General features: G+C 43.4%; 1 protein-coding gene across 1 annotated transcript in view; it reads left to right on the top strand.

Moving 5' to 3' along the window:
* LOC132382363 (solute carrier organic anion transporter family member 3A1-like) overlaps positions 1-23,980 on the top strand; it is a 222,070-nt gene that overhangs the window by 185,006 nt on the left and 13,084 nt on the right. The window contains exons 7-8 of the mRNA XM_059952482.1: positions 1,620-1,758; positions 21,503-21,678. Coding sequence (XP_059808465.1) covers positions 1,620-1,758; positions 21,503-21,678 — 315 coding nt within the window. The remainder of the gene's footprint in view (positions 1-1,619; positions 1,759-21,502; positions 21,679-23,980) is intronic.

The raw sequence follows: 23,980 nt of genomic DNA, 5'->3' as shown, positions 1-23,980 counted from the left end.
TAAATATACCCTACAACCTAGCCTTCACAGCTGCCTGTGGTAACAAATTCCACAAATTCACCACCCTCTGGCTAAAAAAATTTCTCCATATCTCCGTTTTAAATGGACGTCCCTCTATCCTGAGGCATTTGAAAGTTTTCAATGAGATCCCCGCTCTTCCTTCTAAATTCCAGCAAGTAGAGGCCCAGAGCCATCAAACATTCCTCGTATGATAACCCTTTCATTCCCAGAATCATCCTTGTGAAACTCCTCTGGACACCCTCCAATGCCAGGATATCTTCTCTAAGATGAGGGGCCCAAAACTGTTCACAATACTCAAGGTGAGGCCTCACCAGTGCCTGATAAAGCCTCAGCATCACATCTCCTGCTCTTGTATTCTAGACCTCTTGAAATGAATGTTAACATTGCATTTGCCTTGATGTGGTAGATTGAGAGATCAAGAATTCATCTTTATTATTTAAAATGTTTATAACAGTGGGATTGAAACTGTCCTTGAATCTGGTGCTCTGAGCTTCTGTATCTTCTGCCTGATAGTTGGGAAGAGAAGAGAAAATGAGCGGGGTAGGGAGGGGGCACACATATTGATCACAACAGCGCCCCAGGCCAAAAAATGGTTAAGAGAGGCATCTCCACCTTGTGTAGAACAGCCTGGGAGATTCGCCCACGTATGATATTGATAGGGATCAAGTACAATAAAGGGATTGCATTAATTATTGAACAGAATTAAAAACAATCAATGCTGCAAGGAACTTAAGTTGTGTAAATTTAAACCTTCCTTGCAAACAGGTGAGTTATCAATTGAGGAATGCAAATGATGTAGGATTCAACAATCAAATACCAGTTGGTAATCAAACTCTTGATATTCAGCGATAAGGCTTGCAATGATATTAATACATGTAAAGTTGGATCGTTCATATATTGGGAGAAGGATTTGGTTTCTGGTTGTATGTTTGTTAATTTATGTGATTATTATGTTACTGATAAAATGGAGGTGCGCATTTCTAACGGGGGGGTGATGAAGAATAACAGTTAAAGTGGGATTATTTAGTAAACGAATTGGAGATTACGTGATGAGTTTTACCTCTCCTGATCTATCCTGTCACCTTGTCAACAATTGGATTTACGTAGAGCCTCATGTGGAAAGACTGCCCTTGGTGCTGTGAAAGGCTACAGAAGACAAAATCACTGAAACATGGAAATGTACAGCATAGAAACAGGACTTTTCAGCACCTCCTTACCCATGCCAGCTGTAATGCCCATCTGCACTAATCCCATGTGGGTACAGAGCTGAGAATTAGGAAGTTAGTCCTGTGTTTGATCAGCAGAGTGGATACGAAAGGGGAAGGGGAATGCAGAGGAAGCTCCAAAGCTTGAGGCATAGATACTTCAAGGTAAGACCACACTGAACAAGGCAAAAAGGAATGGAACCCTCTGGAGAAATGGGATTTAAACTCTAAGCATGAAAATATAAAATTGGGTTCTTCAGTAGGTGAGGGTGAGGGGGAGCCAGTAGGCAGTGTGGATGGCAAGGGCATTTTCTTCCTAACTCGCATTGGAGGGTGCACAACTTGACCAACGTACAGAGGACGGACAATGCACTTCTCTGTTTTCCTTTGCAGTTCTGTGTCAGATGCAGATTTGGACCCTTACGCTCCTTGCAACAGCGACTGCAATTGCAAGACGACGGCTTACAACCCAGTCTGTGGATCAGATGGAGTTACCTACTTGTCCTCCTGCTTCGCGGGCTGCTCCAGTGTGGTAAGTGAATGCACATTAACATCGAGTAAGGTGGTTGCAACGAGCCCCGCGGTTGATGGAAATTGAAAGCTGGCAGCCTGCAAGGCAGCATTGTCGCCTCTGCTTATCGATTCACTGTCCGAACAAAAACCTGAATGTGGTGAAATTTGCTGACTGTGGCAGCAATACAGTACAATACATAAAATGCACTATAAATATATATATATATTGCTGTGCAAAAATCTTAGGCATACGTATAGCTAGGGTGCCAAAGTACTATAGTAATTTTATGTCATTGCACTGTACTGCTACTGCAAATTAAATCAAAATTCATGACATATGTGAGTGATGGTAAACCTGATTCTGATATGGGTCTCTGTTGTGGACTGAGAGTGGGAAGGGGTTGGGGGGTGGGGGGGAATTATGGTTGGAAAAGGGGGAGAGGAGAGGGGCGGGAGTAGGGAGCACCAAAGAGGGTTGCTGCAGTTATTAATAAACCAATTGTTTGGAATCAAATGATCTTGCCTGGTATCTCAGGGCTGGGTGTGTCTGCACCTGCACCACCACTTGCCCTTAGCACATCTTCTCTGCCACCTGCCCCACATCCCACCCATGGCACTCCACCCTCGCCATTCCCAACATCCTTTCCTTCCATCAGATTTACAAACGCACTCTCCGCACCATGTTGACACATATGGCACTGTGCAAAAGGTGTAGACATCCCAGCTGTAAGTATGCCGAAAACTTTCAAACTGTACTGTAGATATATGCTAAATAAGTAAAAAGTACTGAAGTAGTGTTCATTGTCTGTTCGGAAATCTGATGGCAGAGGGGAAGAAGCAAAACATTGAGAGTGTGGCTTCAGGCTCTGGTACCTTCTCTTTGATGGGTAGCAATGAGAAGAGAGAATGTCCTGGGTAACGGGGACCTTTCTTGACGGAAAGAGGTCAGGGAGGGGGGCAGCATCACCTGTTGAAGATGTCTTCCATGTTGGGGAGGCCAGCGCTCATGATAGAGCTAGCTGAGTTTACAACAATCTGCAGCTTTGTTCTACCCTGTGCAGTAGCCCCTCCATACCAGATGCACGGTGCATTTGTGGAAAGTTGCTGAAGTCTTGGCTGACTTATCAAATTTCCTCAAACTCCTAATGAAGTATAGCCGCTGGCGTACCCTCTTCATAATTGCATCAAGATGTTGGATAGATCTTCTGAGATGTTGACACCCAGGAACGTGAAACTGCTCACACTTTCCACTGCTGATTCCCCCCCTCCCCCCCCCCCCAGAGGAACGGTGTATTTTTTGTTGGTTTCCCATTCCTGAAATCCACAATCATTTCTTTGGTCTTCCTGACGTTGAGTACAAGGTTGTTGTTGCAGCCAACTCAACCAGCCGATCGATTTACAAGCCTTGCTTGGAGTCCATCGAGACCTAGACTCCGATGCACGAGAATGAGAGGAAAAGAAATTGCCCCGTAGGGAGTAGGTAAAATGAAGCCAGTTTGAATAAATACTCTTCAAGGGCCTGTATAGATAACATCTCACATGGGCTGAAGCAATCTGGAGAGGAGTTACTAATTCATAAAAGATGGTTTCTATTGGCACATTAAATATCTACGAGTGACAGCTGCTTCCTCTACATGATGTAAACTAGCTTGTTTTAAATAAAAGATTAGTTTTAGCTGCATTTGTCTCACGTACATCAGAACATATAGTGAGATGCATCATTTGCGTCAATGACCAATGTAGTCTGGGGATTGGGTTGGGCGTAGCCCGCAAGTGGCACCATGATTCCGGCACTGGCAGAGCATGCCCACAACTTACTAACCCTAAATCGAACATCTTTGGAAAGTGGGAGGAAACCGGAGCACCCGGGGGGAAACCCACCCAATCAGGGAGAGAACATACAAACTTAGCAACGTGATTTGAACCCCGATTGCAATCACTGGTGTGGTATAGCATTACCCTAATCACAACACTACCGTGCCAACCCCTGTATGCCTTCATCTATCTATAGAACAGAGCCGGAGAGGACTTGCAGGAAGTCTAGTGGTTTGAGGCAACAATCACTTTGCTGGAGCAACTCAGCAGCTCGTGGTAGTGGAAAGGAAATGTCAAGGCTTCAGATCAGAAGGACGCAGGGTTTTGACCTGAAATGTCAAAAGTTTGTCCCCACCTTATGAGACCATAACATCATGAGATATAGGAGCAGAGTGAGGCCATTCGGCCTATTCTGTTCTACAATTCCATCATGGCTGACTTAGTTTTCCTCTCAACCTATGCTCTTGCCTTCTCCCAGTAACCTTTGATGCCCTTACTAATCAAGAAACTATCAGCCTCCGCTTTAAGTCAGGGAATCCCAACCTTTTTATGACATGGAGCCTTACCACTAACTGAGTGGTCCAGAGACCCCCAGGTTGGGAACCCCTGCTTTAAATCTACCCAATGACTTCGCCTCCTCAGTTGTCTGTGGCAATGAATTCCACAGATTCACCACCCTCTGTCTAAAGAAATTCCTCCTCCTCGTAATCCGAGGCTGCGCCCCATGATCAGAGACTCTCCCTCAATAGGAAACATACTCTCCATGTCCACTCTGTCTGGGCCTTTTAATATTCAATAGGTTTCAAACCCAAGCAGATGTTGCTTGACCCACTGAATTCCTCCAGAAGATTGTTTGTTGTTTCACATTCCGGCATCTGCAGTCTCCCGTGTCTCCATAAAACAGTTTGAATCTTTGTATGATTTCTCTGTTGGCCCTTGAACTTAACCTCCAATCTGTTCAAAATAGAATAAAGAATATCAGACAGTGGGGCTGGTTTCACTGAATTAATTGGAACTAGGAAACAAAATCTTACTTTTGTTTCTATTTTTATCCACAGCTGAAATTTTAATCATTATACTTGGACATCTGGGCCTCTCCCTACTGTCACATTGTCTCAGAGCCCCGATATTCTAAAATTATTTTCACTGTAATCAGAAAATTAATGAGCCATTTTATATTAAATTGCAGCTGTGTGAAACCTTAGCAAAAAAAAACCCTTGTTTCTATTGTGAAGTAAAATACTTAATTTTCCTTTTTGCGCCATCTGCTTCAGATAGTAGATGCTTATTCTTGATAAAGCGACGTATCAGTATTCTCAGCATGCAAACTTACTCATTAACCAAGATCAATGAGTTGTTTAAGGCTTATGGGATACAAGAATGATTGTCCTGGAATGATACTGGGTGGTTATTAACTGTCCATCCACCTGAACAGGAATGCTCAACAGGAATGCATTCATACCCCGAGGATTTCCATAACAACCAGAGCACCACGTTGCTCTCAGAATCAGAATTGGGTTTAATATCACCGGCATATGTCGTGAAATTTGTTGACCTTGCAGCAGCAGTTCAGTGAAATAAAAGATAGAAATTAAAAAGTAGTGAGGCCGTGATCATGGGTTCAATGTCCATTATTTCCTGTTGTGGGAAGGTGACGGGGGAGGGTTGATGCTTTGCTGTTGCTTGTGCATGGGGGGGGTAGAGGGGGCTTTGGGGTTCTGATATTTTACTATTATTCATTCTTTGGGATTCCCTTCTGTTTTTGTGGATGTGAAGAGCAAGAATTTCAGGTTGTACACGTGTACATTCTCTGATTTTAAATAGAACCATCGAACCTTTGAAATCGGATAGCAGAGGAGAAGAAGTAATCCCTGAATCACTGAATGTGTGCCTTCAGGCTTCTGTATCTCCTCCACGACGATAGCATTCAAAACCTGGGTGAACAGGAATCCTTAATAATGGATGCCACCTTTTTGAGGCATTGCCCCTTGAAGGTGTTCTGGATACTACAGAGGCTAGTGCCCATGATGGAGCAAATTACATTTACCATTTTCTGAAGATTTCTTCGGTCCCATGCAGTAGTCGCACCCCTGCACCTGATACCAGCTGGTGATACAGCCAGTTCGAGTACACGCCACACAACATCTGTAGAAATTTAGGAGTGTTTTGAGTAACATACCGAATCTCCTCAAACTCCTCATGAAATATAGCTACTTTCTTTATAGCTGCACCGATATGCTAGTTCCAGGGTAGATCCTCAGATGTTGTTGACATAAAGGAACTTGTAAATGCTCACTCCTTCCACTTCTGACACATCCACAAGAACTGGAGTGTGTTCCTTCGTCGTAACCTTTCTGAAGTCCACAATCAATTCTTTGGTATTACTGATGTAGAGTGCAAGGTTGTAGCTGCGACACCGCTCAACTAGCTGATATATCTTGCTGCTGTACGCCCTGTTACACACTTATACAACAATATCTTTCCAAAGCACTTCGTAGCAGTATAGTTATGCTCAAAAAGAATATTTAAGGGTGGGCCTGTAATGTAGAAGGTTGCATAGCAGTTAGCATAATGCTTTACAGCACCGCTGATCACTGACAGGGATTTAGTTCCCACCACTGAACGTACAGACTATAAGGAGTATGTACATTCTCCCCATTATCACTTGGGTTTCCTATGTGTGCTCCAGATTCCTCACCCATTCTAAAGATGTATGGTTAGGATGAGGGACTTGTGGGTACGCTATGTTGTTACCGAAAGCATGGCAGCACTTGTGGCTGCCCCCAGCACATCATTGTGTTGTGTTGGTCATTGGAATAAATCAGTGGTTCCTGAACACTGGGCCGCGGACCGGCACAGGGCCGCAAAGCATGTGCTACCGGGCCGCGAGGAAACGATAATGATTTGGCGATATGAAACGATATGAGTCAGCTGCACCTTTCCTCATTCCCTGTCACGCCCACTGTTGAAGTTGAACGCACGCGAGGTCATCAGTCACCTAAACGCAGTGATACCCTCACTCCAGGGATCACTGGTTGGCCTCGGGTAACCGGCTGCCTAGCGCGGCCAGCGAGAAGTGCCGTTGCTACTGGCCTGGAGCGCGGTCAGATGGGCGCTGCCTTTTAGCACTACTTACAAGGACTGTCACACTCCTCACTCGGTCGGTCACTCTCTCCGGACTGCGACTGCCGCGGCCCCGGCACGGCCCTGACTTTGTTCTCTCACTGGTATGTTGCAATGATTTTATATGTTCATACGAGGAAAATATGCGCTGTGTGTTTAATATCCAAACATTACTTAAAATGTTATGATGCTATTGACTTATAAGTGAGTTATAATTGACTTATCACTATACTCATGCGAGGAAACACTGTGTGTTTAATATTAAATTCGTTCGATCAACCCTTTTAGGAGTGTATTAGCCACTTATAAGTGACTTATACTTGACCTATATTCCTATAGGTCCTATATTCCTATATCACCTATATTCCAGTCATGATTAACACCCCCGCACCCCCTCCTCCCCCATCGGCCGGTCCGCCAGAATATTGTCAATATTAAACTGGTCCGCGGTGCAAAGAAGGTTGGTGACCCCTGGTATAAATGACCCATCTCTGTGTCTGTTTAGTATATATGTAACAAATAAAACTAATCTTTAAATGTAAAAGCAAACATGAATTTCTGTAGCCAACACCCCCCCCCCCCCCCACCAAAGTCGCATGATAGACCAAAGATTTTTATGGCTAATTAATTATTTTTGAACTACAGTCGATGATGCAAGGAAAAAGGCAGTCAATCTGTGCAGAGCAAACTCCCAATTTGATGACTAGTTACTTTCATACCCTGTCATGAACCCCCATTAGCAATGAAATAAAACATAGATATTCTATTTCAAATGTAATGGGGAAGGTATTTACTGCACAACACACACACAAAATACTGGAGGAACTCAGCAGATCAGTCAGCACCTATGGAAATGAACAAACAGTCTTATGTTTGGGGCTGAAACCCTTCTTCAGGACTCAAAAGGAAGGAGGGGGAGGTGAGAACAAAAGGTTGGGGGAGGGGAAGGAAGCTAGCCGGAAGCCAGGTAGGTGGGGAAGGTCAAGGTCTAGAGAAGAAGGAATCTGATTGGAGAAGAGAGTGGACCGTAGGAGAAAGGGAAGGAGGAGAGTTTTTAACGGAAGAAGAAAATCAATATTCATGCCATCAGGTTGGAGGCTACCCAGATGGACATAGGTGCTGCTTCTCCACCATGAGGAGGGCATGGACTATTCCATTGGTTCCAGATATATGTGTTTACTAATAGGGAGGTACTGAGGGAATGAATCTCTTGATTTCTGGCAACTGAAAGCCATGGAAACAGGTAGCTAAATCATCTTCTCAAACCTGTTTCTACATCTAGTAGGGCCACATTAGATCCTTACCTTTAGCTCCATAACTCCTAATACAAAAATCGTATCTCGGAATTTCAGTTCACTGACAAAACTGTCATGGAATCAGTGAATTACTGCACCTCAGGTGGCTAGTTACCCCCTCAAGGCTGTGCCAGCTCCAGATGGAGAGGGTCATAGAGCACTACAGCAGAAAAAAAGGCCCTTCACTCCACCTAGTGAATGCCAAACTGTTCTCCCTTGTCCATCAACTTGCCCTTGGACCATAGCCCTCCATACCCCTCCTATCCATGTACTTATCTAAACCTTTCTTAAATATTGAAATCACATCTGCATCCAGCACTTCTGCTGGCATCTTGTTCCACTCTCTCAGTGGAGAAATTCTCCATCACATTCCCCTTAAACGTTTCACCCTTTACGCTTAACCCACAACTTCTAAGTCTAATCTCGACCAACCTCAATGGAAAAAAACCTGCTTGCATTCACCGAATCTATACCCCAAACATAATGGCTGCTGATGCTAAACTGTTTCGGTCTCTGCTCTTCCTTTGTGTTCATCAGATGTGTGGAGAGGAGGAGCTTGTTGCCTGGACAACAGCTTGCTCTCCAAATTGTGTTACCCAGGCTTACGGATCTAAACAGCTAGGATGCAACATCCATGATTGACACTGACCCAGCGAGGCCTCATTCACTCTCAGTACTTCTGAAGGAACTCAAGGAGTATCCATATCCCACCCTCCCATCCTCTTCACGTTCTACAGGGGTTGTACTGAGAGCACCCTGAGCAGCTGCATTGCTGCCTGGTTCGGAAATTGCGCCATCTCGGATCGCAAGACCCTGCAGCGGATAGTGAGGTCAGATGAGAAGACCATCGGGGTCTCTCTCCCTGCCGTCACGGACGTTTACACTATACGCTGCATCTGCAAAGCAAACAGCATTATAAAGGACCCCACACACCCCTCATACAAACTCTTCTCCCTCCTGCCGTCTGGGAAAAGGCTCTGAAGCATTCGTGCTCTCACGACCAGACTATGTAACAGTTTCTTCCCCCAAGCTATCAGACTCCTCAATACGAGAAGCCTGAACTGACACCTTGCCCTACTGTCTTGTTTATTATTTATTGTAATGCCTGCACTGTTTTTGTGCACTTTATGCAGTCCTGTGTAGGTCTGTAGTCTAGTGTAGCTTTCTCTGTGTATTTTTTTATTACATAGTTCTGTCTAGTTTTGTGTACTGTGTCATGTAACACCATGGTCCTGAAAAAATCTAATTTTTACTATGCACTGTACTAGCAGTTATGGTCGAAATGACAATAAAAGTTGACTTGACTTGACTTGATCAATCAAGCAGAATAAACCATTGGCACCTCAGCCCAAAATATCAATTGTTTATTCCCTTCCATGGATACTACTAGACATGCTAAGTTCCTCCAGCATTGTGAGTGTGTATCTTGCTCTGTATTTCCAGCATCTGCAGAATCTCTTGTGCTTATAATTCCAATTCCAAATCCTTGGTAGTACAAGAGTCACTCCACATGGTAAAGTCTCTGCAAACAGTGCAGAGCGGTCTGCTTTTTCTGCAGTGCCAAGATCAATGTCAAATGGACAGCATGCTTCAGACTTTATTTCCTGTCATGACATAACGCAGCCAAATGATTTCTCAGAACAACTCCACAAAATGCTGGAGGGACTCTGGTAGTCACGCAACGTCTATGGCAAGGGATAAACAGTCAACATTTCGGGCCAAGGTACTTCTTCAGGACTGGAAAGTGAGGGGGAAGACACCAGAATAGAGAGTTGGCGGTAGGGGAAGAGAGTCTAGCTAGGTGACAGGTGGGGAAGGTAAAGGGCTGGAGACGAAAGAGTCTGGTAGGAGAGGAGGGTGGACCCTGAGAGTAGGAGGGGCACCAGGACAATGAATTCTCAGATTTTCCTTAGATCAGGAAGTGGTAAACAGATTGCAGTCGCTCTGAAATTAATATTGGCCATACTAAGGACTCCAAGTCTCCTTCTCCTGACTAAGTCCAAGGCAATTCAGTGGTTTTGTTGCTGTTACAAGCACTCATAAAATTTCAGAATTTTAATTAGCTGCATTTAAATTCCTCAGCTGGTGTAGTTTTAACTCAAGAATTTTTTTTTAAATCTACAGATGCTTGAAATATGAAACAAAATACAAAAAACTCACTGGACTTTAGAAAAATAAGAGGAGATCTCATTAAATACTATCAAATATTAGAAGACCTAGATAAAGGGGACGTGAAGAGTATGTTACCAGTAATGCAGAGGTCTAGGAGCAGAGGTCTAGCCTCAGAATACAAGGACTCCCCTTTTGAACAGAGCTGAGGAGGAATTTCTTTAGCCAGAGGGTGGTGAATCTGTGAATTCATTGCCACTGACTCCTTTGGAAGTCAAGTCATTAGGCATATTTAAAGCAGAAGCTGATAAGTTCTTGATTAGTAAAAGCATCAAAGGTTATAGGAAGAAGGTAGGAGAATGGGTTGAGAGGAAGAATAAATCAGCCATAATTGAATAGCGGAGTAGATTTGATGAACCGAATAGTCTAATTCTGTCCCTATATCTTATGGTTTTACGGTCTTAAATACTTAACAGAATATGAGTCGGAGGTCCCTCTTCAAACTGAAACTTTTGTCTTTTTCTTTTCCTATAGATACAGCCTGACCTGTTGAGTATTTTCACCATTTGAACCCAAATTTCTGAATCATTTTTCCCACGCCTCTGGATTACTAGCCCAGTAATATAACCATCATGTTAACTGTACAATGGCTTACAGAAATGACAATGATTTTGCTCAGTTTTTTTAATATACTTAACTGGGGATCTACTCTATAATTATTGCGGGTAAAAGGTATTATGAAGAATGTTGGTAGCTTACATAATTAATGACTGCTCACTACCTAAGGCTATTATTTCAGTGTCTCAGCCTGTGGCAGGCTCATAATGCATTCGGTATAAAGCATAACATGGAGAAAGTTCAGCTGAATAGCTTCCCCTTTGTTATGCAGATCACAGAGTGCATCTGTCATTGGGTAAACCACATGAATGTGCCGTGCTATGCAAAAAATTGCTGTTTGTCGCTGTTCCAATGTTTAGTCCTATAGCAAAATATCAGGAACACTTCAACAACATTCATTGTACTTGTATTTCCCATTACACCTCCAAAGAGCTCTGTTCCACTGAGCTTCCCCAACACTTACACTGGACAATCAGCTCTTGCCTCCGTCGATTTCATTGGGGACTGTAAGGCATAAAGGAATGAGAAAAGAGATCTCCTTTTCCAAATTATATTGGCTTATTTATTATATAATAACTGTTTAACATTTAGCAGACTCTATACTTGAAAATAAGTTAATAATTTCCAGTTATCTAAATACAGTACTGTGCAATATTTTTAGGCACATACGTAAATTGATTGATTGATTGAAATACAGTGCGAAATAGGCTCTTCAGGCTGTGCTACTCAGCAATCCCTGTCAGTGCCAGCAATTATAAATGTTTTTGAACTTCTCTGACATTCAGAAGTATGTATAGACTATTAAATGTACAGTACAATGCAAAAGTCTTAGGCACATTTTTGCACAGTATTTATAGTAATTTTATGCATTGCATTGTACTGCTGCCGCACAAAAAAAAACAGATTTCATGATATGTGAGTGATGACAAACCTGATTCTGATATGGGTCTCTGTTGTGGACTGAGAGTGGGAAGGGGGCAGGGAGAGAATGGAATTGTGTTTAGGAAAAGGGGAAAGGAGAGCGGAGGGAAGGGGAAGCACCAGAGAGACTTTCTGTAATGCTCATTAAACCAATTGTTTGGAATCAAATGACCTTGCCTGGCGTCTCAGGGTTGGGTGTGTGCACCTGCAACAGCAACCCCCCCCCCGACACTTGTTCCCTGCCACCCCATCCCATGACGCTTCACCCTCACCATTTCCTATATCCTTTGCTCCCGTCAGATTTACAATCTCCCTTTCAACCACATTGACAAATACAGTACTGTGAAAAAGTCTAGCTACAGTATATATATTTATGTTTCGGGTAGATGGAGCTCATCAGCCTGGGAAGGCAGTCCATCTAAGAGAGGGAAAACTCTGATTTCAAACCTCCGCTGCCTTGCGGCCATACCCACTCATGGGAAAGTCTTCGGGAGTAAACCCTGAGGGCAAATCCGGAGCTGGAGTCCCTAAGGCAGTCCAGCGTTGCCTTCAGCTTTGTTCTGTCAACTCCTGCAACGTCACTGGTGCCAAGCAGTATCAGATCTTGCCCTTCCCTCGGACAACATCGGTGGTGTGGAGAGGGGAGACTTGCTGCTCGGGCAACTGCCGGTCTTCCATACAAGCTTGCCCAGGCCAGCGCCCTGGAGAGGTCACTCCAGCATTGCCTCACTGTGACAGCACAACACAGGAAGTTACCATGACTGTCACTCCCTTGTGGGCCTCTACAGCCACAACACATGCTACTCTACCAACACAGACTGAAGCAAGACTTTCCAGGCGCAGATCCATGGTCTCGCGAGATTAGCGGATCCCATCATCATCATCATTATATATGTATGTGCGTGTGCCTAAGACTTTTGCAGAGTACTGTACATTTAATAGCCTATAAATACTTCCGAATGTCAGGGAAGTTCAGAAGCATTTATAAATCCCTGACAGCTGGCAATGCGTTGGCTGTCCTCTACCAGCTGCTAAATCTCTTCGGAGAATTTTTGAGCTTCTCAGTTGTACTGCAGGAAAGTTTATCACTCACAGAGTAACCTGCTGAAGATCAGCTGTGCACCAGCAAGGGAGGAACCATAACTCTGGATCTCTGCATGAGCAGTTGACCATGCCAGCAAATTTTACTTACAATAGACAATAGACAATAGGTGCAGAAGTAGACCATTCGGCCCTTCGAGCCTGCACCACCATTCTGAGATCATGGCTGATCATCTGCTATCAATACCCGGCTCCTGCCTTGTCCCCATATCCCTTGATTCCCCTATCCACAAGATACCTATCTAGCTCCTTCTTGAAAGCATCCAGAGAATTGGCCTCCACTGCCCTCCGAGGCAGTGCATTCCAGACCCCCACAACTCTCTGGGAGAAGAAGTTTTTCCTTAACTCTGTCCTAAATGACCTACCCCTTATTCTCAAACCATGCCCTCTGGTACTGGACTCTCCCAGCATCTGGAACATATTTCCTGCCTCTATCTTGTCCAATCCCTTAATAATCTTATATGTTTCAATCAGATCCCCTCTCAATCTCCTTAATTCCAGCGTGTACAAGCCCAGTCTCTCTAACCTCTCTGCGTAAGACAGTCCAGAACAAGCCCTGATAGCCAAATGAGCCCCCGGTGCTTAATAACCCCCATGTGAGCAAATAACTTACTAACCCGTTAATCTTTGGAATGTTGGAGGGGGCCCACGTGGTCACAGGAGAGAGAGTACAAACTCCTCACAGACAGCAGCAGGACCCTGGCACAGTGGTAGTTTTCTGCTGACCGCGATGCTACCATGCCTCATGCAGGGCGTCACGGGAGCGTCGTGGTTAGCATGACGCTGTTACAGCCTGGGGCATCGAAGTTTGGTGTTTAGTTCTCACATCACCTGTGGGTTTTCTCCGGGTGCTCAGTTTTCCTCCCACAGTCCGAAGGTGTGCCGGTTAGTAGATTAAGTTGGTCATTGTAAATTGTACTGCGATTAGGCTGAGGTTAAGTTAGGAGTTGCCAGATGGCGCAGCTCAAAGGGCTGGAAGGATTTAGTCCACAATGTATTTCTAAATAAATAATTGATCCTGTGCTTGACAGTTTTGTTTCCTAGTAGTGTTTATCATAATGCATAGAATCATAGTGACTTATGGCACTGAATGAGGCCATTTGACCCATTTTGTCCATGCTTAGCTGGAAAGTTTAGGCTAATTCCCATTTCCAATTGTTAGCCAATAGTTCGGTAGGGTTGTGTCTGGAGGACCCACCAAACATGGGGTTGAAAGTGGGGCTGCTTTCTAAATGGGAGATAACACCACAGTAGACCAATTTTACAAGACCTCTGTACCATGGAGATGTAAGAGTAGGCACCATTTATAAAGCACATTCACCGTAAATTCTCCCTAAACCTTCTGCAGATTTAAGGGTTTAGATTTTAACTTACCTTCTGTACATCGAAACCCATCATTTGCAGCAAATTAAATCAACGCAGTTTGTGCTGGGCAGCCTGCAGGTGACACTAAACTTCCAGTGCCAATATAGCATGCCGACTAACCTACGAATCCATACTTCTTTGGAATATTGGAGGAAACCAGACCACCCAGAGGAAACCCACATAGTTACAGGGAAGACATACAAACTCCTTACAGACGGCAGTGGGAATCGAACCTAGATGGTGAGCCCTGGCACTGTAAAGCAATTGCACTAATTACTATGCTACTGGTACATCATCAAACAAAATTTTTCGCCAGGCAATATTAATGTAGATGATGTAAAGAGGTAGCTGATAATAAACACCAGTGTGCCTCTAGGATGTGAGCTTAGCTCACTGCTCTACTCTCTCTACACCCATGACCGTGGGGCAAATCACAGCTCAAGTGCCATCTAGAAATTTGCTGACAACACAACTATTGTTGGCGGAATTTCAGTTGGTGATGAGAAGGCGTACAGGGGCGAGATGTATCCGCGGGTTGAGTGGTGTCACAGCAACAACCTTGCACTTAACGTCAGGAAGACCAAAGAATTAATTGAGGACTTCAGAAAGGGTAGGGTGAGGGAACACACATCAGACCCCATCGAGGGATCAGAAGTGGAAAGGGTTTTTGGGCTGCCCACATCTCTGGGGATATATCCTGGGCCCCGCATATTGATGCAGCTATAAGAAGGCACAACAGTGACTATACTTCATTAGAAATTTGAGGAGATTTGATATGTCACCAAAGACATTCGCAAATTCCTACTGATGTATTGCGGCGAGCATTCCAACCATTGCCGTCTGATTTGGGTGGGGAGTGAGGCACTGCACAGAATCAAAATAAGCTGAAGAAAGTTGTGGACTCAGTCATCTCCATCATGGGCACTAGACTCCCCAGTATCCAGGTCATCTTCGAGGAGCGATGCCTCAAAAAGGTGGCATCCATCATTTAGGACCCCTATCATCCACAACATGCCCTCTTCCCATTACTACCATCAGGAAGGAGGTACAGGAGCTTGAAGACACACCTGAATGATTCAGGAATAGCTTCTTCCCCTCTCACATCATATTTTTGAATGTACATTGAACCATTGGCCACTACCTTACTATTTTTCTGCCACATAGCAACAATTTCATGACATACGTCTGTGATATTAAAACTGATTCTGAATCTGAGGTAACTTTCTTAAGGAGCTCCTTAAAGGGGAAGAAGTTGAAAGGAATTCCAGTGCCTGATCCACTTTGAGTCAAAATGTTTCAGTACCTTTGGTCCCTGAGCAGGGAGTGTTTTATCCCAGGCAGCGGGAGTCCTGTCTGTCTCCCTCCCCGTCCACCCACCATCCTTCTCTCCAAATTACCACAAACCCTCCGCATCCCCAAATACTATCACATCATCTCTCCCATGACGCATCTGAAGATAAAAAACGGACAACAAGCAGCCAGGTTAGTTACGGAAAAGCCACGTGCTGACTTTACTTCACTGCAAGCTCTAGACAATCATGAAAGTGAAACCCATTTTCAGATGATCTCAAATCTCATGGTTCAGATACTAATGGGAAAAAATGTTGAAGCAATTTTTTGCCTACCTTGGCAATCTTCCAGGAGTAAAGCACAGCTGGTGACATCATACCTAGATCAGGATGAGTTGCCATGCCGAATTCTGCCTGAGGAAAACCCCCTTAATTCAGAAGCAGGCACTGATAATCTTCACCTTTTGATGACAAAACGCTTTCATTTCAGCATTCAGGAACGAGCTCTCCTTTTTTAGCTGTTTGGCCTTTGATCTTTCAAGAAAGCTTTAAGAAAATAATAACAGGTTTTGTGCCAAGGAACCTGACTGAATCACCCCACACAGCTTGAAACCTGTCTTGGCAAAGCACTCCCACACTTCATCTTATGCCGCTAAGTGCGATGTTGATTCAACTCTCTTTGCTGGTTCCAGACTCCCGTACATTTCTGCACTTCTTCAATTCTGACATTCTACACATCCCCAGATTTTATTGTTCCACTAATAGCAGCCATCACCCTAACTGCCAAAACCCTCAGCTTTGGAATTCCATTCCCAAGCCACCTTGCTTCCCTTTAAAATCTTCAACCAAATCTTTGGTCACTCGTCTCGGTGTCTTACCATATTCTGTTAGCAAAAACTCCTTTGAATGATCTTCAACCAAAGAGTTCCAAATGCAAGTTGCTACTCAATAATTATATCCCTTTCAACACATACAAAATGCCGGAGGAACTCAGCAGACCAGGCAGCATCTATGGGAAAAAGTACAGGCGAAGTTTTGGCCCAAAACCCTTCGGCAGGACCTCCAGCATTCTGTAGGTGTTGCTGGTATTTCCAGCATCTTCAGATTTTCTCTTGTTTGTGAATTATATCCCTTTCTTCTCCATTCCTGTATAGAATCAGCTGCCAGAAGATGTGCTTGATGCAAAAGTCAACATTGGCCCAGGCCCTGCTGTCTCGATTCGGCCTGTACACGCCACACTGCAAGCGTCTTGCACCCTCTCAAGACTTTAGTTTACAGCACAAAAGTGCCAGGTCACACATGCGGTTCAAAAGCTCACTTCCGAAAAGGAAGTTACGGGTTTTTGTTTGCAGTGATTGTGCACCAGAAAAAGTGAGATAAATAAAGTAGATAATAGTTTTGCTTGTTTTGTTGGCTACTGGCCAATTCACCAGTGATATTAACAACATTTAAAAGGCACTACCTGGATAGGAATATGGGCCAAATGTGGGCAAACAGGACTAACTTAGATGGGTGTCTCAGTCAGCATGGAGTGGTTGGGCCGAAGGGCCAGGTTCTGTACTGTGTGATCCCATGCTACGTAATTCTGAAAATCATTCTGTTCCAAAACTTCATTACCTTTACCCAGTCACACACAAGGCCAGCATTTATTGCCCATCCTTAATTAGAGTGGGTGCAGTGGAGAGCTACCAGGATGCTGCCTGGTCCAAGAGAGCAGAGATTTACCAGGATGCTGCCTGGATTAGAGAGCATGTCTTACAAAGATAGTTTGAGCAAGCAAGGGCTTTTCTCTTTGGGATGAAGGAGGCGGGGGATGTGACTTGATCAACCATAATTGAATGGCAGTGCAAACTTGATGGACTGAATGGCCTAAACTCTACTCAAAAATCCAATGATTTTTAGTGTATATTACCCCAACACCTGCCTCACTCAGTCTCTCTCTCTCTCTCTCTCTTACACACACACACACACACACACACACACACACACACACACACTCACCAGTGTGTGTGCACAAGCATGAATACACTTAAACAATTACATATACACACCTCCTGCCTCAGAATGATATGAAACTTGGTGGTGTGATGGATAATGAGGAAAATTGTCTAAGTCCACAGCAGAAATGTCTCAGTTTGGAGCAAATTAGAAGTCGAACCTTCGAACCTATGTTTGATTTTGAGAGAAGATGGGGTTCATTTGCTCGTTACTACCGTTTGAGTTAATTGATAGATTTCTTCCACAATCTAATTGTAAAGTTGGTATAATTTTCTTTGCTGGCAGTTTGATGTTTATCTTTAGAAGCTTTTTGAATGATGCATGGCTCCAGGGTTGAACACCGAATGGCTTCTTATTTTTGATTTTTGATTTTGATTTTTTGATTTTTTGATTTTTGATTTTGATTTTTGATTTTTGATTTTGATATTTTTGATTTTTGATTTTGATTTTTTTCTTATTTTTGATATTTATTTTTAGAAGCTTTTTGTATGATGCGTGGCTCCGGGGTTGAACACCTCATGGCTTCTTATTTTTTCTCATCTTTTTCTTGCTTTGGTAGGTTTTTTTTCTATTCTTTTTTTTTGTGTCACCGTATTTTTCAATGCTTAATATTGTTTTTTTACTCTTTTGAGACATTGTAAGTGTTACTTACTTCAATGTACTCTTGCATTTTGGATAATAATAATAAAGAGATTTAAAAAGAAAAATAGACTGAATAGAAAATAGGTCAAAGCATCGTTAAATGGAATTTCATCTCAAAGAATTGTGATGTAGTTCGGAAAAGCAATTAAGGATATAATGTGTAACGTAAAAGGTAGAGCAGTAAGAAATGTCAATAAATAAAGGGACAATGATGTTTTAAATCCATAGCTTCATGAACGTGAGACCACAGGTAGATGCTGAAGAAGCCACATGGTATGCTTACCTTCCTATAGGTCAGGGCACATAACAGGACACTATATACGACATTGGTGAGGCCTGATTTGGAATATATAGTTTGGTCACCTACCTACAGGAAAGAAGTAAATAAGATTGAAAGAGTACAAAGAAAATTTACAAGGATGTTGCCGGGTCTGCAAGTCCTCAGTTATAAGGGAACAGTGAACAGGTTAGGACTTTATTCCCTGGAACGTAGAAGATTGAGAGCAGATTTGATGGAGATACGCAAAATTATAAGGGGTGTAGATAGGGTAAACGCAAGCAGACTCATTCCGCTAAGGTTGGCTGGAACTACAAATGGAGGTCATGGGTTAAGGGTGAAAGGTGAAAATTTTAAGGGGAACATGAGGGGAAACTTCTTCACTCAGTGGGTGGTGAGAGTGTGAAATGAGCTGCCAGCTCAAGTGGTGCCTACAAGCTCAATTTCAATGTTTAAGAGAAGTTTGGGTAGGCACATGGATGGTAAGGGTGTGGAGGACTATGGTGCCAGTGCAGATCAATGTGAGAAAGCAGTTTAGAAGAGTTCGGCATAGACTAGATGGGCTGAAGGGCCTGCTTCTGTGCTGTACTCTTCTATGACTCTATAATACAAAAATGATTATATTACTACTTTACAAAACACTAATCAGACCATCTTTGGAGTATTGTGCAGTTCCGGTCACCACACCGTAGGAAGGATGGTATTATACTGGAGACCTAGCAAAGGGAATTTGCCAGTATTTGCCTGAAATGGAGGACTTTAGTTATAGGGGAGAGAATGGATAGGCTGTAAAGTTCGTTGATCTGATAGAGGCACATAACATTGGAGACATACACTCTGTGGCCACTTTATTAGGTACATCTGGTTGTTAATGCCAATAACTAATCAGCCAATCGTATGTCAGCAAATTAATACATAATAGCATGCTGACATGGACAAGAGGTCAATTGTTGTTCAGAGCAGCCATCAGAACAGGGAAGAAATGTGATCTAAGTGACTTTGACTATGGAATGATTGTTGGTACGAGACAGGGTGGGTTGAAGTTCTCAGAAACTATATATCTTCTGGGATTCTCATGCACAACAGTCTCTAGAGTTTACAGAGAGTGGTGCAAACAACAAAAAATATCCAGTGAGTGGCAGTTCTGTGGGCAAAAGTGCTTTGTTAATGAGGGAGGTCAGAGGAGAATGGCCAGACTGATTCAAGCTGACAGGGAGGGGACCGTAACTTATATAACCACATATTACAAACAGTGGTGGCCAGAGAAGCACAACACATTGAACCTTGAAGTGGATGGGCTACAGCAGCAGAAGACCATGATATTTCACTCAATGGCCACTTTTATTAGGTACAGGAGGTACCTAATTTGATTAGATTTTGATTTAATTGTTTTTTGAACAAAGTGCTTAGTTAATGTTTGGAACTCACTGCCAAAGAAGCCGAAGGAATCAAAGTTCAATGTAAATTTATTATCCAAGCACATGTATGTCACCATCAACAGTACAACCCTGAAATTCATTTTCTTGCAGGCATTCACAGTAAATACAAGAAACACAATAAAAATTAAAGAAAGACCACCCCAAACAGGATGGACAAACAACCAGCATGCAAAAGACAACAATCAAGCAAATACAAAATGAGAAAAATTAGCCAAATAATAATTTATAAAGCAATAAATATTGAGAAAATTAGTTGTACAGTCCTTGAGATTGGGTGTGTAGTCTGTGGGAACAGTTCAGTGATGGGGCGAGTGAAGTTATCCCCTTTGGTTCAAGAGCCTGATGGTTTTCAGATAATAACGGTTCCTGAACCTGGTGCTGTGGGTCTGAGGCTCCTGTACCTCCTTCCTGATGGCAGCAGTGAGACAAGAGCGTGACCTGGGTGCTGGAGATCCTTGCGATCAATGCTGCTTTCCTGCACAGTGCTCTCTGTAGGTATGTTTAACGGTGGGGAGGGTTTTCCTCATGACGGACTAGGCTGTATCCGTTGATTTTTGTCAGCTTTGCCATTCAAGGATTTTGGTGTATCCATACCTGGCCTTTCTGCAAACAGTCAACATACTCTCCACCACACATCTATAGAAGTTTGTCAAAGTTTAAATGACATGCCAAATCTTCACAAACTTCTAAGAAAATTGAGGCACCACTGTGTTTTCTTCATAATGGCACTTATGTACTCATCCTCTGAAATGTCAACTCATTGAAATATAAAGTCGCTGACCCTCTCCTCCTCTGATTCCCCCAATGAGGACTGGCTCATGGATCTCTGGTTGTCTCGTCCCAAAGCCAATAATCAGCTCCTCAGACTTGCTGACATTGTGGCACCACTCAGCCAGATTTTCAGTCTCCTTCCTATATGCTGATTCATCACCACCTTCGATTTGACCGTCAACAGGGGTGTCATCAGCAAATTTAAGTACGTTATTAAATATGAAATGTTGACTCTTTATTCATTTCCATCGATGGGTTTCTGGGTGTCGCAGCTTGTTGGGCTGTATCGCAAGTAAAATAAATAAATGTCAAAGAGAATTGTTTATGCGTTTAATTAGCGGGGAGGTGATCGTGTGAAGGAAATGATTACATTCATAGAGTTAAGTGAAGAAAGGTAGAATGAGGTTTCAGTGGAGCATAACATTATTAGCTGATTCAATATGACACTATATGTAATACTTGCAGGCTCAACAGTTAAATCAATTTATCGATCATATAGTTGGAATGAGCTATTCATTGGGGTTCTGGCAAGTCCCTGTTTTGTTTGGAACAGAGATGAAGAAGAATTTCTTTAGCCAGAGGGTGGTGAATCTGTGGAATTCATTGGCACAGATAGCTGTGGGGGTCAAGTCACTCGGTATTTTTAAAGTGGCAGTTGATTAGTAAGGGTGTCAAAGGTTACAGGGAGAAGGCAGAAGAGTGGGATTAAGAGGGATAACTGATTAGCTGTGGTGGAGAAGACTCGATGAGTCAAGTGGCCTAATTCTGCTGCTGTGTCTTACGGTCTTATGGTTTCTAACAAGTTTCTGTTCATGAATCTCCTTACGTTCCCCTTAATCAGGTTTGTTCAAGTGAAAAGCCAGTGTGTGTCCTGCACTCATCAGAATTACAGGAAGTTGTTGTACCCAGCAGTAGGCAGCTCAGTGATGGAAAGGCTTTCTTCGATTCCTCAGTACTGTGGCGTTTACCGTCATTACCCGCTGTGATTCTCTGCTTTCAGAATCTCACTTCCTGTGCTTGTCTGAACATCGGCCCAGTTAAGAATGCCACTGTAATCCCCGGCAAGTGCCCGAGCCCCGGCTGTCAAGAGGCGTTCCTGACGTTCATGTGCGTGATGTGTGTTTGCAGTCTCATTGGGGCCATGGCCCAGACACCAGCCATCATAATACTTATCAGGTAGGACCGTGTCTGCTGCAAAAACTTCAGCTGTGAACATCCACAGACTGCCGGAGCAACTCAGCAAGTCAGGTAGCATTTATGGAGAGGGATAGAGCCCACATTTCACTTGGACCTGATGAGGGGTCTCAGCCTGAAACTATCTCTCCTTAGATGCTGCCTGACCTGCTGAGTTCCTCCAGCATTTTGTGTGTGTAAAATCTCTTGTGTTTATAACTGTGAATGTTATTATCTGTATTGGGTCTTGTGCCCAATGGGAAAAATACAAAAGTCATATAAACAGAAGGTGTCACATTCAAACACAAGCCTCTCCTCAGTGGTTTAGTAAGAGGAACGTCTGTACGTAACTTAAAGCCTCGATGGTCTAGTGCAGGGTATTTGCCTATTCCCCTCTGTAACAGACCTCACATACTCAATACCAGAACATGTGGTTCCCATCCCTGCACTACCTTCGGGGCCGTAGGAGTGGAAACCTGGAAGAAATAAAGGAATCAAGTACTGGGATAAATATAGGGCTTCCATTTATGAGATTTGGTTCAAATCCAGCCTCATCTGGTGAGCCGTGTAGATACTGGCCTGATGACTTTGGAAAGGAAGTGTGGGAAATTAGCCAGTTTCAGGACACTATATCCATTTCCTGGGGTGGGAGTTAGGGGCCAACAATGCAAAATTGTCTAAATGAACTCTTAACCTTTAGAGATGTCCCACACTGTCAGGAGGCAGCAAATATAGTCGTAGAGCACTGCATCACAGAATCAGGCCATTTGGCCCATCTAGTCCATGTCGAACATTACTCTGCCTAGTCCCATCAACCTGCATCTGGACCACAGCCCACCATACACTTCCCATCTATATACCTGTCCAAGCCTCTCTTAAATGCTGCAATCAAACCCACGTCCACCACTTCTGCTGGCAGCTCATTCCACATTCGTACCACCCTCTGAGTAAAGAAGTTCCCACGCCTGTCACCCTTAACCTATGACCCTTAGTTCTAGCCTCACCCAACCTCAGCAGAAATAAACCTGTTTGGATTTACCCTATGTTATAAAGTAGTTAAAATGGCAAACATGAGTGTGGGGCTGAGAGCTATTGTTGAAGGATAACTCCACTCTGACTTGAACACGTTCACCATCTGACTGATGAAACAGTATAGAGAGATATCTTGATCACAGAATCAAGAACTACTCTCAAATTCATCATGGTGTGGTGAAAACCTGCTCTTCATGTAGCATGCGGTACCTAAGGTTGTCTCAAAGTGCCTGAAATGGAAAAGTACCCCACTCTATCAGTTACCTTGTTGAGACTGAAAGCAATTTTATTTTATTTTAATTTATTTTATTTCGAGATGCTGTATGGAACAGGCCCTTCCAACCAATAGAAGCAACACCACTCAGCAACCTACCTACTTAACACTCGCCCAATCACAGGACAATTTACAATGACCAATTAAACTACTAAATGGTACATTCTCAGACTGTGGAAGGAAACCAGAGCTCTTGGAAGAAACCCACGTGGTCAGAAAAAGAACGTACACGTTCCTTACAGATGGCGCCTGAAATGAACGCCAAACTCTGATGCCCTGAACAGTAACGGTATCATGCTAACCACTATGCTACCATGGCACCCAGTTCTAACACTAGGACTTAATAACGTCGTTATAAACTCCAAAGAAAAAGGCTCAGTGCGATTTTGAAAACTCTGCTGGTGTGTTCTGCACTCAGAGGACAGTGCAAGTGTGGAAGAGCTACCAGCAAAAGTTCAAAGTAAAATTATTATCAAAGTATATATATATCTCCATATTCTACCCTGAAATTCACCTTCTTGCTGGCTTCTCAATTAAACAAAGAAATACAATAGAATCAGTGAAAAACTACACGCAAAGATTGACACACAGCCAGTGTGCAAATACAATAAGTAAATAGTTAGAAGGATAAATAATACCGAGAACACGAGTTTACAGAGCCCTTGAAGGTGAGTCTAAAGGTTGTGGTATCATTTCGATATTGAGGTGAGTGAGATCATTGGCTCTGGTTCAGGAGCCTGATGGTGGAAGGGTAATAATTGTTCCTAAACTTGGTGGTGTGAGACCTAAGCCTCTTGTACCTCCTTTCTGATGGCAGCAGCATCTAAGGCATGTTGGGATAGGTACCTGGATGAGAGGGATATGGTCCAGGTGCGGGTAGATGGGACTAAGCAGATCAGTTCAGCAGGGGCTAGATGGGCTGAAGAGCCTGTTTCTGTCCTGTAGCACTCTATGAGTGACAGTGCAGAGGTGTTGAACCGTACGTTTTATGTTCCTTAG

The sequence above is a fragment of the Hypanus sabinus genome, chromosome 28, assembly GCF_030144855.1.
Source record: "Hypanus sabinus isolate sHypSab1 chromosome 28, sHypSab1.hap1, whole genome shotgun sequence".
NCBI lineage: Eukaryota > Metazoa > Chordata > Chondrichthyes > Myliobatiformes > Dasyatidae > Hypanus > Hypanus sabinus.
Note: the sequence above shows the minus strand (reverse complement) of the source record. Positions and strands in the feature narration are given on the sequence as shown.